This window comes from Seriola dumerili, unplaced genomic scaffold, assembly GCF_002260705.1.
Source record: "Seriola dumerili isolate Sdu_G_001 unplaced genomic scaffold, Sdu_1.0 BDQW01002174.1, whole genome shotgun sequence".
In the NCBI taxonomy this organism is placed as follows: domain Eukaryota; kingdom Metazoa; phylum Chordata; class Actinopteri; order Carangiformes; family Carangidae; genus Seriola; species Seriola dumerili.
In genome coordinates, this window is record NW_019176429.1 from 1 (window position 1) to 15283 (window position 15283).

Consider the following 15283-nt stretch of genomic DNA (forward strand, 5'->3'; position numbering starts at 1 on the left):
AAAAGATTGTCCACAGACCAGCTGATAATGTTACAGTCTTTGAACCAAACAAACGACAGAACCAGCTGTAAGTTACCTTAGAGCTAATGTTAGCCAAATGGTAACGTATCTAGACACAGCTAAAATGCTTATCAATTTGCCCTTCACTGGCAACGTTAGCTAGTAGCAATTGAAAACACATAATCTACATCATTTCACATAAACAACATAATCTAAATAATTCCACTCATAAAAAATGTTTACCTTGTTAAACTTGATTCCACCTTTCCCTGGCAGCCGAAGACAGAAAGTTCTGGAGGAGCAAGTTAGCTGACTTTTGGAGGAGAGCCGAGAGCAGAGAGTGTAGCGTAGTTCACACACACAACTGTCCTGGAGCTCGAGGAGGCGGAAAAATTCTGAAACTATAACGTTATTAACTATATTTTGGGGGTCAGCCCTATGTTCCCACAGCCCTATGTTCACACAGCCCTATGTTCACACAGCCCTATGTTCCCACAGCCCTATGTTCACACAGCCCTATGTTCCCACAGCCCTATGTTCACACATTTCTAAGAATGTTTTGAAAATTAGGCCCTATTTTCCCACAGTCTTATATGTTCCCATAAGCCCATGTCCACACTAACCCGGGTAATATTTATCCGGTTAGCCCTTCCGTCCACATTAGAACGGTGAATTCCAAAACTGAAAACGATGCTTTACAAAAACGACCGCTGAGGTGGATAAATGTGAAGACGCTGTGGAACGTGGATGCAAAGCGTTCTGAAAGGGTATAAAAGGGGAATATAGGGCTGTGGGAAAATAGGGCTGTGGGAACATAGGGCTGTGGGAACATAGACACGCTCCCATATTTTGACAGTTTACCACTGCTTATACATGTTATACGTTGACAAAAACACATTTATTCAACATTTTTGTTGTGAAAACTTACGTAATTACACAGGTTTTTTGTAAACTAACAAACAAATCTCAATAAAATTACAGAACAAATACTTCTTTTACTGTTAATTGTCAGTAATTTTATATCATTTTATAATCTTTTTACAGTATTAAACTTGAATTTAACAGTTTAATCTCTTAAATAACAAAGAAATGCTTGTGAAATTACGATACATTTGCAAATGTATTTTAACAGTATTTTTATGTGAAAAAAACATAGTTTTCTTTTTAAAAATTTTATGGTTATTCACAGTTACGGTGTTTTCATGTTATTTAACATTTGACATGTATAATCACAGTCTATTTTTGTAATTTTATTAATATTTTCATGTATTTTAAAAATACAAGAAAAATCTGTAAAACATACAGTAAAAATTCTGTTAAATTACAGATTTTTTTTACAGTGCACACATATTTGGCTAATTATGGTGTTAGTAGTACTCAATAGTATTTAAATCATTATTTTAATGGTCTATGTGCCCATTATAAACATTATGTATAGTTTGTAAGATTAACTCATACCCTATATGTAGCCTATATGTACTTGCACCCTATTTATGTGTTACAAATGAGCAGCAAATATGAACTAAAACATAGAATCCCTCTACAAGATGGAGGGTGGTGGGCCAGTCATAGTGATATTGTTTTTAACAATTTTGCAGTCAAATTAATTGAATCCCAATGATATGGTGTACACCTGGGACTTTTTATAAATTCAACTGCTGGGTAAAAGTTTAGATATTCACAGAGACAGTGATATATAAGGCTTTGACATTTAATGTGGGTGCTCTGTCTCGATCTCTCTCATAATAATTGAAAATATGAAAGATGTCCATCAAGATATTTATACAGCCTATAATGCTTTTGGTGCTCAGTTTTTTTTAATGATAAAAAATGAATCTATTTGATCAGTTTTCACAAGTAGATTCTGACTGAATTTTCTCAGTTTGTCATTAACAAACACACTTTCACTACCTATTTGTGTTTACTATAAGTACTGATGCACTTTGGACTGAGTATAATTTAATGCCTGACTTGTTTTTAGAGTCATACTGTGAGTGTTAATGCATTGTGCGCTTCAAACATAGTACTGTTTAAGAGAGCACTAATCTATTGTTATAGTGTGGTGTGTTGTTTGTGCGTGCAATTGTGAAAGTCTGTAAGATAATATAGTCCACGGTGATTGGTGTATTGAATGATCCACAGTTCACTGTGGCTGAGTGTTGGGAAGTTTACCAATCCCTCATAGGTGTTGGTAGTACTTTATGACATCAAGACAGACTCTCAGGCGGTGGGTAAGAAGATTTTTGATTAGAGACATTTCTTTCACTTGGCGTTGAAGCTGTTTGTAGCGATGGCGTTTATTGATCAGGTGCCGCTTGGTAGAACGCCATTTCAGCGCTTTGCTTCTCATAAGGCACATTGCCCGAGCCTCTTCTTGTGGGCAATCCGCTATCATGCACCTGTAGTGTCCTGTCAGCCACTTTGTTTGGGTCTCCAACTTCCTTGGGTGCAGTAGCATTGGCAGTGTGAGCTTCAGCAGTGTTACTGGTGGAACGTTGTGGGAGTGGTTCCTCAGTTGAGTGGGGCTCTTGATTAGTATTAATCGGTGTTGCTACATGATTCCTCTTTTGTCTCCTTGGCAGGAAGTGGTGGTTATGGCTGTTGGACTGTCATCTCACCTTGGAGCAACTGGTACAGTATTGAAGGCTTTGGTGGAGGTGGTGTCAATGGTGGAAAGGTTCCTGCGGTGTGTCCTCCTTGGACTGGAACTGTGTATCCTGAGGCAGTTGATTGCTTTCCCAACTGATTCCTGGGCCTTCTGCCACAACTTATTTTCAACTTTGTGACTATTTCGACTACACCACGGTTGGTCCCACTTTCTTTTGAACACCTTAACATAAACCCCTACCTGCAATCACAAATAGTGCCACAACTGGACTGGTTCTGGACTGTTGCTAAGCAACACATAAACATGTTCCTGACCTGCACTCTACTTTGACTACACATTGCCTCAGGCCAGCTACTTTGTATATAAATGTATCTGTATGTTTCTATTTATTGTGCAACCAGTGAAATAAGAGTCTGGTGACACTGGCTTTGGTGGTATGTGTGATTCCAATGGGTTAACAGCTGGATCAGACAGTACATGGCTCCATTGTTTTCTGTTGTCCTCTAACTTTTTAGCAAGCTTTGTTGCAATCTAAGATAGATAATAACGATTAATGTAACGCTAATTAATTGTTAATAGAACACCGGTAAAGTGAGTGATAGTTAAAAGTCCCAGTGCTGTGTACTCTATATCAGCACTCATGGAATGAGTCCAATCAAATTATTGAACATTTACAGTAAATGTTCATTTGGGGTTGTCAAGTTTGCCCCTGGGCTCCCAAGGTGCTTAATCCAGCCCTGCTGCGGAAAGGTTAGAGTCTATGACAGATGATAAAACAACACTTTCTTCGTCACATTTCTTTTGAATAACAAAGATTTAGGTGGAAGACTTGAAAGAAGGCACCAAACAAAAAAGAACAAGGCGGAGCTCAGAGTTCACAAATTTTCTTTCTAGGAACTCAAAAGTCAAATGGAGGCACCTCAAGGTCCTCTCTGGTTTTGAGTTTAGGCATTTCACTCATCTCCATGGAGGTTTGCATCGTTACCCTCTCCTCTGGCACTGTCCTGTGGGAAACAAACAAAGAAAACAAAGAGGAGCAGCACTTAATGGTGCTCACCCTAGCCATGAAAAAGGCACATGTGAGGCCAAATGACACACGAGTCTGCATGTCACAAACTGAGGGACACATAATTAAAACAACATCACTGAATGTGACAAATAATTATCCTGACATAGCCTATTGTGCATATGGAAGACACACCTACTGTCTGTCTCACACACACACACACACACACACACACACACACATACGTGTTTACTGTTTCTGCAATTCTAGTGTTCCTTTTTTTTAATTCATTGAATTTATTTTCCTCAGTGAATTATATTCTCTTTTTTCTCATCACATTTTTCATTTTTGCTAGCAATATTGTTCAACTGACATTTATGCCAATAAAGTTTATTGAACTGAAAAAAATGAAATTGACGTGACAGCAGAAACAGCCAATCACTGTCTGAGGAACGCCCACATTCCTGAACGGACCAATGGCGGAGAGGTAGAGCGACCTCGGCAACAATTGTTGAAATTTAGTTGGACTTGTTTTGTTTTGGTTAGCCAGCGAGTCCGACGTTTTACTAACAATGCAATGGTTAATTATTAGTTTAGTTGTTAAAAAATATTAGTTTCTAACTTCTTTTTGGCAATGGTGTCACCGATGATCATCGTTGGACAAGAAAATTCAGCGACGGCGGCCCCAGTGGCAGAGGTAGCAGCTGGCCGAAGCTCTTTATAAAGACGGTGGCAGTCAAGATTGCTAGCTACAGTAACTTCGCTAGTCTGCTTGCTAAAACGTATTAGCCAGATTTTGACTGGACAAATAATCTTTCATTCTCTGGGTGCTTGCTGCAGGCTTGTGGGTTGAGCTTTAAATGCTGTCTTCCTTGTAGGCCTGTTTTCGTATTCGTTCCAACAGCCGTTAACACGGGTAATAAAATTAGCACTAGCAAGTAAGACTAAGCTAACGCAGGTAACGTTAGCAGGGATGGGCACTAGCAGAAGTTTTAGTTAGCTAGTTCCTGAGCCAGCTAGGGCTTTCAGAAACTGTATGACCAAACCAAAGTTATAAATATAACTGGTTACTGAGATATTAGAAAGACAGTTTTAAAACGGCTTGTTGCGTGGGACCCGTGTTGACACAATGCTCAGCAGCGAATAAACCTATTAAGATCTTTTAAATGAATAAATCAAATGAGATTGACGCTTTACTGCAGTGGTGGCTGCTATTGTTGCTGGTGATTGCTCCTGTGGGAAAAGACTGATGCGTCACCGAGGTATTGACGGTTCAGCTGTTTGGGCCAAACAGACAGACCCACAGTGTGCAGTACTGATCACTGCATCTGCTCTCTTCCTACCTAAACATGTTCAGCCACAGATAACTAAATATAGCTGGCATTCCCAATCAGGTCACACAATATGCTGTAAGAACATAAGGATTTACGGTATCAATGAATTATCCAGCCATCATTACTCATGGTTTGGTGGGGTCAAACCCATTCTGATGGTTCAGACTGTTAAATGGGACACGTAGGTCTGTAAGCACTATGTACAAACCAGGACAACAATGATGAATGTAAGTGACATGTTGGAATCTAATTATACCAGGTGGTTATCTGTGTTACTTATCAGAGAGGACAGGAATCTGTGGAATTAGTCTTTGCCTTGCACAGCATTACACTCTGCATTACACTCTGCCATAGATAGCAGTGGTAGGGCAGTGTGTCAGCACGTCTGCAGCAGTGGCTGCCTGCAGTACATAGTTCCAGTAAGATCGGAGAGATGCAGCAGTGTTCATTTGGGAAACATTTGACATCTGATTCCACTGGCTCTGCTCAGTTGGATCCAGGCAGATTCTGGGCTACTGAGCTCTTTTTTTCTTCAGCCACAGGAGCAACAACATGCAACACAAAGACACTATGGTTAGAGCTAGAACTTGAGCTAGTCAGATAAGTCCATTAATTAGTTGATCCACAAAAAATTAATCAGCTAATACAGTGATGAGGGACATCGTACACTAACCTTATTTATGTGGCATATAATGTGTTTATAACAAAACTTAAGTGTATGGTAATAATTATTAAATAAATAATAAGAATACTGTACTTAAATAGGGTGTTAAATAATGTGCAGCTACCATGTCATGAATGCAAATATGGTAAACTAAAGTCATAGTCAGAGGTTAACAAAAAACTTTAAAAAAAAAAATTAATGTTTTATAATGTGCTAGAGATGCCAGAAAATGGTATGGTACTTAAGGTTACAAAAAATGCCCGGCTCTTGTTAACACTGTGTTTTGTTGTTTTAGTAGCTTCCTCAATTCAGATTGTGACACATATATTTGTGTATTTACAGGCCAATCTGGTGTGCCAGGGAGTAAACAACCAGAGCTACATCTGTGAGTCAGGTCACTGCTGTGGAGAGACACAGTGCTGCAGCTACTACTATGAACTGTGGTGTAAGTTACCCATCTCTGCTTTAGTCTTTCTTAGTGTTTGAATGGTCCCTCTTCATGACACAAATGATATGCAACAAGAATACATTAAAATGAAAGCATAGAAATATGTCCATAAATCCATACTGCACTAGCTCACACGATGCACATTTGTTATAGTTTTATTCCAACAAACATTACACTGTGAAGTAAAGGAAGTCTCAATTGCGAAAAGGGGAGGAAGCAGATTGAGGAGCAGATGTTTGATAAAGGTCAGGAGTGGTACCAGTTAGGTGAGTGGAGCTCGGCCCTGAGTCTCATTTGTCGCTCACAATCTCTACTTGTTTACCATTTGAACTGCTGCTTGGCTGCCTGGTTGTCTCTCATGTTGCAGACACACCCGTGTGCCATCTAACAGGAACTCCCAGCCTGTCAGTGCACTTATTGGTATTCCTTTAATTTAAGGGTGCGCTTTGTGACTCAAGTTTTTTGACACAAAGAACATCCAAACCAAACCTTAAAATCATGACAGGAATTAACAGGCTGTTAATTGAAACTATGACACGGTGTCAGATCTCACTACTGCCTCACCACTGAACTAAACAAGTGTTGAAAACAGCCACAGAACGGTTACACTTAATCTTCTACAGGTAACAACAACAACAACAATCTATCTATCTATCTATCTACTGTATCTATCTGAGAAATTTATTATATAAAAGAAAACTTGTAAATAAAAACTTGTTGACACTCAGCAAACTAAGGTGTCAAACAGTATCATTTTGTTTGTACTAAAGCTCATATTTAAACTGTTATGTAAAAAGACTTGGTAGCATTTGTCAGGATGTATACTACAGGTGTTACGCTGTGGGCTCCCTGCAGGGTTCTGGTTGGTGTGGACTCTGATCATTATCCTGACATGCTGCTGTGTGTGTCAGCACTGGCGTTCCAAGCAGCGTTTCCAGCAGCAGCGCCGGCAGAACGAGATCAACCTCATTGCCTATAGAGAGGCCCACAACAACTCTCAGCTACCCCTCTATCTCAGTAAGTAGCTGTGTGTGGCATGCTGCTGCCTCTACACATTCCACACATAGTCTTCATCGCTCAGACACATCACCAGCTGCACATCATATATGTTTGTCAATAGAATTAAGAAGTAGATCTCAACCAATAGAATCTCCTGATATAACTTTCACTCAAAAAGTCCATATCCAATACATAAGACTGAACATGCATTTAAAGTGTTCACATTTTTCCAAGTCTATCTTAATATAATGCTCAAATGCCCGTGTGTACAACGAAAGCCTTATTGGTCCCTGTAGTTGTTTGTTGATCAAAGTCTTTGATCTGTGTAAAAATACATTCTGAAGTTCAGTGCAAGCTTTTTGAGTATGACAAATCAAGTAGGTATCCTCCAAAGTTAAAGTCTTTTTTAGTACAAAGTGCTTTGTGTTACTAACCCTTTGCCAAGGCTCTACATGGAAACACTGATTTTTATGTACTAAAAATACAGTTATACCCTTTTTACACCAGAATTAGCAGGTATAAGCAGTTTTTTAAACACCAGTTAACTCGCTGAAAAAGGCGATTGACTCCTTATACACCATCATCTGAGTTTACCGGGGAGGACATATACAACTGCTGGGACCAATGTCATCCCATGCCCAGGTGTTGTGTTTATATCACTGCTGATCGGTGCCAGACCGATAAATACTCTTTGTATTACTTTGACCCAGGTGTGATTGCCGATTGTTCCCTTTTCCATTGCCGATAAAAGCCTGATATTAGCGGGTCTTAGCGGGTTTTTTTAACCGGTGGAAAAGGGGCTTAAGTTTGGAAAATATCTACATCAAACCTTTGAAGCCTCATATTATCTATCTTTAAGTCATTTTGCACAAAGGACTGTGGATTTGTCCTCTGTCATTGAAATTACTTTTATAAGCAGTATGGTTAGTATGAACAGAAGGAATAATTACAGCAGCCAATAACTATTTCCATTTCCATTAAACTACTGGTCAAATACCAAGTCTTCACTGTTCACTCAAGATCACAGTCTTTAACTGTCGATCACATCACTGCTGTCTCTGTGCTAAACAGGTGGCACGTGTTTATGTCATCATCAAAAAGGTTTGGTGAAATGTTTTTATGCTGCAGAATCTGTGTGCGCGGCATCGCAGATGGTGGTGTGATGGTATAACTTAATATTTCTTTTAGTTAATCAAGAAGAACACATTCAGTCTGGTCTAATGGATGTTCCCCAGTGAAGCCTGGAGGTTGTTTGGCATTGTTTGCTCTGGTACTTTTTGTCGGGCCAGTTGTTGAAGCTCTAGATGAAGTCATTATTTTGTGTTGTTAAATTTAGAATTCAAGTAACTTGGTTCTTTCTTAATCTGTTTTTTTGAATTCCTAACCTTGTGAGACAGCTGGATTTATTCAGTTGTGGCAGAACCACAGCGTTCTGGACCAATCAGCATCTGATCAGAATCAGAAGTCACTGTTTTGGTATTTGCCTTTTATTCACACATTTTCCTTTAAGAGATGGCAATAAGCGAACTAGCTTTCAAATCTCCTCAGACTGTGGCTTGTTGTTGTGTTGTGTTTTCACTGTGGTGCTCTCCTGCTACATCATATGATAGATGGATGGTTCATCCAATTACCTGCAGTATTTTTTTGAAAGCGCCTGCCCTTTTCCAAACAGGGTCTGAGGAAGCCTTCCCAGATGGTTCTGTGAAACAAACATCTGGAGCATCGGGTTATTTTGGGGCGAACATAGGTCACATTAGTGGTGAAAAACAATGAAATTAATTAAGGAAATTGCTTAAAATTTACATCCTAGCTATAATTCTGTACTGAGCTTGTTGTAAACAATCTTATGACGAAGGGATTGTTTTTGACTTCCCTACTCTGTCCTTGGCTCTCAGCTCCAAGTCCATTGGTTCCTTCTGCACATATAAGTGATTTTCTGCTGGATAGTTGAGGTCAGTGAAATAAGTTTAAAAGCCATCATCTTTTTATTATGTTTCTTATTTCCTCATCCAGCAGTTACAAAGGAACATAACTTTGGGGTGGTGTTTGTGTCCATGAAGTTTCACTCTCTGGTCTGTAACTGTGTCTGTCTGCTGATTGCTGCTGGGCAGGTTGTGCACAGTTTAGTGCAGAGTTGGAGTTGCATTTTTCTCTGGGTTTTACTGCGGCAAGCGACGCCTTTTCACTTTACATGTCAGTTGATCCGCCATTAATTTAATTAAAAACATTAATTTAAAAACACTGATTAGTGCAGCTTTAAACTCTATAAGTGTGTTGAGTAGAATAAAGCTAACTGCTGTCATTGACTGGGAATGAGTGAGATACTGTCATGTTTGTCCTCTTTCATACTTGTATGCATTGTGTTATTCTGCAGGATTCTTGCCCACCTATCTGCTGCCAGCCTATGAAGAGGTAGTTGGCCGCCCAGCCACACCCCCTCCTCCCTACACCCCTCTCCAGCCAGCACCCCCATCCACAGATCCACCCACAGAGGAATGTCCGTGCCCCCACTCGGCTATATCCGTCCCCAGTGATGCTGATGCGGTGCTCCCTGCTACTCCAGAGGCCACGCAGACCCTCCTTCACAGCGCTGCTAACCCCAACAAGGACTCGACGCCGGGCAGGTACCGGCGCTTCACAGGGGATTCTGGGATTGAAGTTTGCGATGGTCAGGAGCTGTGGGATCAGCACGGCTTTTTAGAAAGAGAGGAAGAGACGGAGGAACAGGGGGCGGGGCCTGTGGAAGACCCATGTGATCACTGTGATCCTGGGATTCTTGAACACAGCCACAGTAGTGATGCAGTCATTCATGAAAGCACAGATGGACACACAGAGCCACAGTCTCTTAGGTAATCCAGACTGTTGACTTTAATATCTGCAGAGACAAAACTCTGCAGCAGTCACTGATGCAATGTTATTACTGTTGGTGCTCAGGGGTTTGGTCTTTTAGTACATGTGTATGTTTGACTAACACCACTGTGACAGGCCTGGAGACAAATGACAGATAGGACTAAATATTTTTAACATTTTTTTGAAGGTGCAGTACGTGTTACCCTAGTTTTTCTTCTCCTCAAGTTCAAGTTGAACACTTGACAGTCACTAATCATGTTGAAGAGCTGTCTGCTTTGAAATGTTTCCTGTCAGGAGGCAGCACTGAGGTTCATATTCACTTACACGGTTCTTTAAGCTTTGTTGAAAGCTTCTCTGAGTCACAGTGCCCAGTGTAACTATAGGAGCTGTCGCTCTGTCACTGACTGTAGCATTAGACCAGCACAGCTGCTTGGGTTCAGTGATCTGACCCCCTCTACCATGGTAGCTAGAGCTGGACCAATACAATTAAAACAAACAATTTTATTACTGATAGTAATACTTTCTTTTTACATAATTGTGTAACATTAAAACTTTTTATATACATCCCTTAAATTGGATTATGAAACAATTGTAACCAACATACGTATGACCAGGATATTTTACAGTGTAAAATAAACGTGTCAGTGCTCTCTGGTAGACAATTGGGACACTGCTTCTAAACCACATCAGATATACCTTTGACATTTTTGTATTGACAATTCCTGTTTATTCTTGTTTATATGGATCATTAAACTCACCTGTCAACTTTAATTATACAACATTTACAGCTGATTCATACGTTAAACACATGAGTATCACCACTATAATGACAGCATTCAGGTTCACAGGACCATGTGACTTGTCCCGGTTTAGTTTAAAGTCAGCTGAGCTGCTGACAGAGCTGCAGCCCCGACATGTCCAGGTTTGATCATTTGATTTGCATCTGTTCCGATCAAAAGTCTTTTAAAGGTCCCATATTGTATTCTTTTCCAGTGTTTTACTTGAAGTGTTGATCCATAAAAAGATATTTTTCCAAAAACCATCTTAGTGTAGTTTTACATCTCTCTCAGGCTTCTCTCTGGAGCTCTAGTAAGAATAGGTCGGTGAGCCAATCAGAAGAGAGGAGGCTCTGAGTTACAGAAAGTCCTGACCACTGGTTTTGAGGCTCAGTTTCTGAATACAGGCTGTGTCCATTCCTCTGTGGACTGAGCGCTTTGATACTTCATACTTTAATACTTTTATAATCAAATAAAAACTTAATATAAAAACTATATCACAAAATAAAAGCTTTATAATACTTTATAATCAAAAAGACATGGATGTCTACCTTTATACAATATGGGACCTTTAAATCATATCAATCACTGAGACTGAGAAATGAGTTAGCAGGCATACTTTTTCTAACAATATATCCATATCCATATCATTCAGAAGTCCGTACAGAAAAAGTCCAATTGTAGTGAAAGGTTGGTTATAAAAGTGTTTAAAGATTGTTGTGAAGGTCTGTCAAGCACCAGCAGCATACTGTTGATCGATCCCGTGTGTGTGTGTGTGTGTGTGTGTGTGTGTGTGTGTGTGTGTGCGCGTGTGTGTGTGCGTGTGTGTGTGCGTGCGTGCGTGCGTGCGTGCGTGTGTACTGCACCGTTTCACTTCACACAGGATCGCTTAATTTTTGGTTTGCTAACCCTTCTGTGAGTCTCCAGTTGCCTGTTACACTGATGTTAATTAAAGATTCTGATGCCATAGTGCCATAATGTGTAGCCTTATGTAGCCTTTGAATAGAAAATATTTAGGTGAACTTAATCAAAGCTCTGGAGTCTCTTTATTATTATTGAGTAACCCATAAGTGTACTGAATAACAGATTCATCATCATTTAATCGATGTTACAGTTGTGTTTCCCTGTAGTTAAGCCAAAATGTTTAGATATTTAAATATGAATATCTGAAATATCACCACCAGTATGGTTACTCTGAAAGCACACAAAAGTTGTGTTGGAGGGTGTTGGTTGCAAACCATAAGTGTGTATATACAAAGGGAATGACCATGGTGAAATTGGATGACACTCCATGTATAAATGTGTTAGGCTGTCGGGGAGCTGACAGTGAAACCCAAACCTTACAGTGCACTGAGGGGACTTCGCTCCAGTTGAGTCAGTCGAGCACTTTTCCACATATGCAGCACCTGGTGCTACACTCTGTACATACGCTCTTTATTATCTGCTGAGTTAAAGTATATTTTTCTGTTGCTTTTTGTATAAAAGATGGTTATTAAAAATGATGTGAGAACATGTGGCTAAATTTTTTTTTTGTGAGATTTAAAACAAGTAAATAAGACGATTCAACACTCAAAATTACACTCTACACTGTGTGCATGTATGCTGTACAGACATCTAGAAAACTGTTACAGCTTAAATGACACAACAGGAGCAGTTCAGAGGAGATGAATATCTTTAGCTGATCATTGAATACACAGCTGTGACTTGCTTCATGTCCTCTATCTCACCAGCTGCAGGGGCCCAAATGTCCCAAGTTGTCACCATTTTAACTGGTATATAAGTATACCACACTCTAACAACTTGTCATGTTTGGTTTGTTTTTCTGCAGTTAGTTTTCTCAGCCATGTTTCTGTCGGCCTCTGTTTTGACAGCTAACCAGCCCTGTAAATGTTCTGTGTGAAGGGCTGTTTTTTCCCTTCCTCTCATCCTAACGTACTACGTAAGGGCCCCGTATCTTACGTCCAAAGACGAGCCCCTCTGTAAAACCTGTGCTCTCCTGGTAAATCGTCCTCCTAGTCCATATCAGTTTTTTTTGCAGCACATACACAGCAGAGAATCTTTGATGTATAGCTGCTTCAGGACTTCATGACAAGAATGAATACAAATTGAAAACACTATACTACTGATCTTTGGTATTTCAAACAAGGCAATAAACTCATACATCTTAAATACTACACAGTGCTCAGTGGATACTGTGTGATTTAAACTAAACTTTGACGTGAGTAAAGGCTCAGCACAGTCTGTCACTGAATGGACAGAGGCTTGACAAACTAGTTTGCCGTTCTGTTAAACTGGTATTTCACTTTTATTGAAGTAGCAATCTCGAAGATCTCTGTCTCGTTATCTTTGGCCAATCATAATTGCAGGTTTGTTTTTCAACCACACAGTTCATAAAACTATGAAATGCAAGGATTTGTATATAATTTCATCAGTGAGTCATAGTATGCATGTAAACTAATAGGAGTCAAATTTTAGACTCAAGTGAAAGATCAAAGTAAAAAATTTTCGGTTTTACTCACAAACTTTAGAATCAAAAACTATTTGTCTAAACTGTTAATGACTTGAAAAGTCTGTTAAACGTCAGAGAGCATGTGAAGCTGGTGCAGAGTAGATTACAACATCGCTTGTCATTTTCATAGTTTTATGAACTGTGTTGGTTGAAAAACAAACCTGCAATTATGATTGGCCAAAGATAACGAGACAGAGATCTTCGAGATTGCTACTTCAATAAAGTGAAATACCAGTTTAACAGAATGGCACCTAGTTTGTCAAGCCTCTGTCCATTCAGTGACAGACTGTGCTGAGCCTTTACTCAGTCAAAGTTTAGTTTAAATCACACAGTATCACTGAGCACTGTGTAGTATTTAAGAATGTATGGAGTTTATTGCTTTGTTTGAAATCCAAAGATCAGTAGTATAGTGTTTTCATCATTTGTTGTATTAATTCTTGTCATGAAGTCCTGAAGCAGCTATACATTCAAAGATTCGTCTGCTGTGTATGTGCTGCAAAAAAAACTGATATGGACTAGGAGGACGATTTACCAGGAGAGGCACAGGTTTTACAGAGGGGCTCGTCTTTGGACGTAAGATTAGCGGGGCCCTTACGTTTAACGTATAGGATGAGAGGAAGGGAAAAAACAGCCCTTCACACAGAACATTTACAGGGCTGGTTAGCTGTCAAAACGAGGGCCGACAGAAACATGGTGAGAAAACTAACTGCAGAAAAACAAACCAAACATGACAAGTTGTTAGAGTGTGGTTTACTTATATACCAGTTAAAATGGTGAAAACTTGGACATTTGGGCCCTGCAGCTGGTGAGATAGAGGACATGAAGCAAGTCACAGCTGTGTATTCAATGATCAGCTAAAGATATTCATCTCTCTGCACTGCTCCTGTTGGTGTCATTTAAGCTGTAACAGTTTTCTAGATGTCTGTACAGCATACATGCACACAGTGTAGAGTGTAATTTTGAGTGTTGAATCGTCTTATTTACTTGTTTTAAATCTACAAAAAAAAATTTAGCCACATGTTCTCACATCATTTTTAATAACCATCTTTTATACAAAAGCAACGAAAAATATACTTTACTCAGGCAGATAATAAAGAGCGTATGTACAGAGTGTAGCACGAGGTGCTGCATATGTGGAAAAGTGCTCGACTGACTCAACTGGAGCGAAGTCCCCTCAGTGCATGTAAGGTTTGGGTTTCACTGTCAGCCTCCCGACAGCCTAACACATTTATCACATGGAGTGTCATCCAATTTCACCATGGTCATTCCCTTTGTATATACACACTTATGGTTTGCAACCAACACCTCCAACACAACTTTTGTGTGCTTTCAGAGTAACCATACTGGTGGTGATATTTCAGTATTCATATTTAAATATCTAAACATTATGCTTAACTACAGGGAACACAACTGTAACATCGATTAAATGATGATGAATCTGTTTTATCAGTACACTTATGGGTTACTCAATTAATAATAAGAGACTCCAAGAGCTTTGATTAAGTTCACCTAAATATTTTCTATTCAAAGGCTACATAAGGCTACACTATTATGGCACTAATGGCATCAGAATCTTTAATTAACATCAGTGTAAAGGCAACTGGAGACTCACAGAAGGGTTAGCAAACACAAAATTAAGCGATCCTGTGTGAAGTGAAACGGTGCAGTACAACACGCAGCACGCACGCACAGCACAGCAACACACACACTCGCACACACACACGCGCACACACACACACACACACACACACACACACACACACACACACACGGGATGCGATCACAGTATGTGCTGGTGCTTGACAGACTTCACAACAATCTTTAAACACTTTTATAATAAACCTTTCACTACAATTGGACTTTTTCTGTACGGCTTTCTGAATGATATGGATATGGATATATTGGTTAGAAAAAGTATGCCCTGCTAACTCATTTCTCAGTCTCAGTGATTGATATGATTTAAAGGTCCCATATTGTATGAAGGTAGACATCCATGTCTTTTTGATTATAAAGTATTATAAGAGCTTTATTTTGTGATAATAGTTTTATATTAAGTTTTTATTTGATTAATAACAAGTATTAAAGTATG

At 39.5% G+C, this 15283-nt stretch overlaps 1 protein-coding gene across 1 annotated transcript; it reads left to right on the forward strand.

Moving 5' to 3' along the window:
• The first annotated feature begins 4141 nt into the window (after positions 1 to 4141).
• On the forward strand, positions 4142 to 10943 carry LOC111239208 (WW domain binding protein 1-like). Its single transcript, XM_022769037.1, has 4 exons — positions 4142 to 4311; positions 5955 to 6057; positions 6916 to 7077; positions 9434 to 10943. The coding sequence occupies exons 1-4, from the start codon at positions 4249 to 4251 to the stop codon at positions 9910 to 9912; spliced, it is 807 nt and encodes a 268-aa protein (XP_022624758.1). The 5' UTR covers positions 4142 to 4248; the 3' UTR covers positions 9913 to 10943.
• The last annotated feature ends 4340 nt before the right edge of the window (positions 10944 to 15283 follow it).

Coding starts and splice junctions, on each gene's coding strand:
- LOC111239208 (XM_022769037.1), top strand. CDS start 4,249: ATGGTGTCACCGATGATCATCGTTGGACAAGAAAATTCAGCGACGGCG. Junction 4,312..5,954: donor CGGCGGCCCCAGTGGCAGAG/GTAGCAGCTGGC, acceptor GTGTATTTACAG/GCCAATCTGGTGTGCCAGGG. Junction 7,078..9,433: donor TCAGCTACCCCTCTATCTCA/GTAAGTAGCTGT, acceptor GTTATTCTGCAG/GATTCTTGCCCACCTATCTG.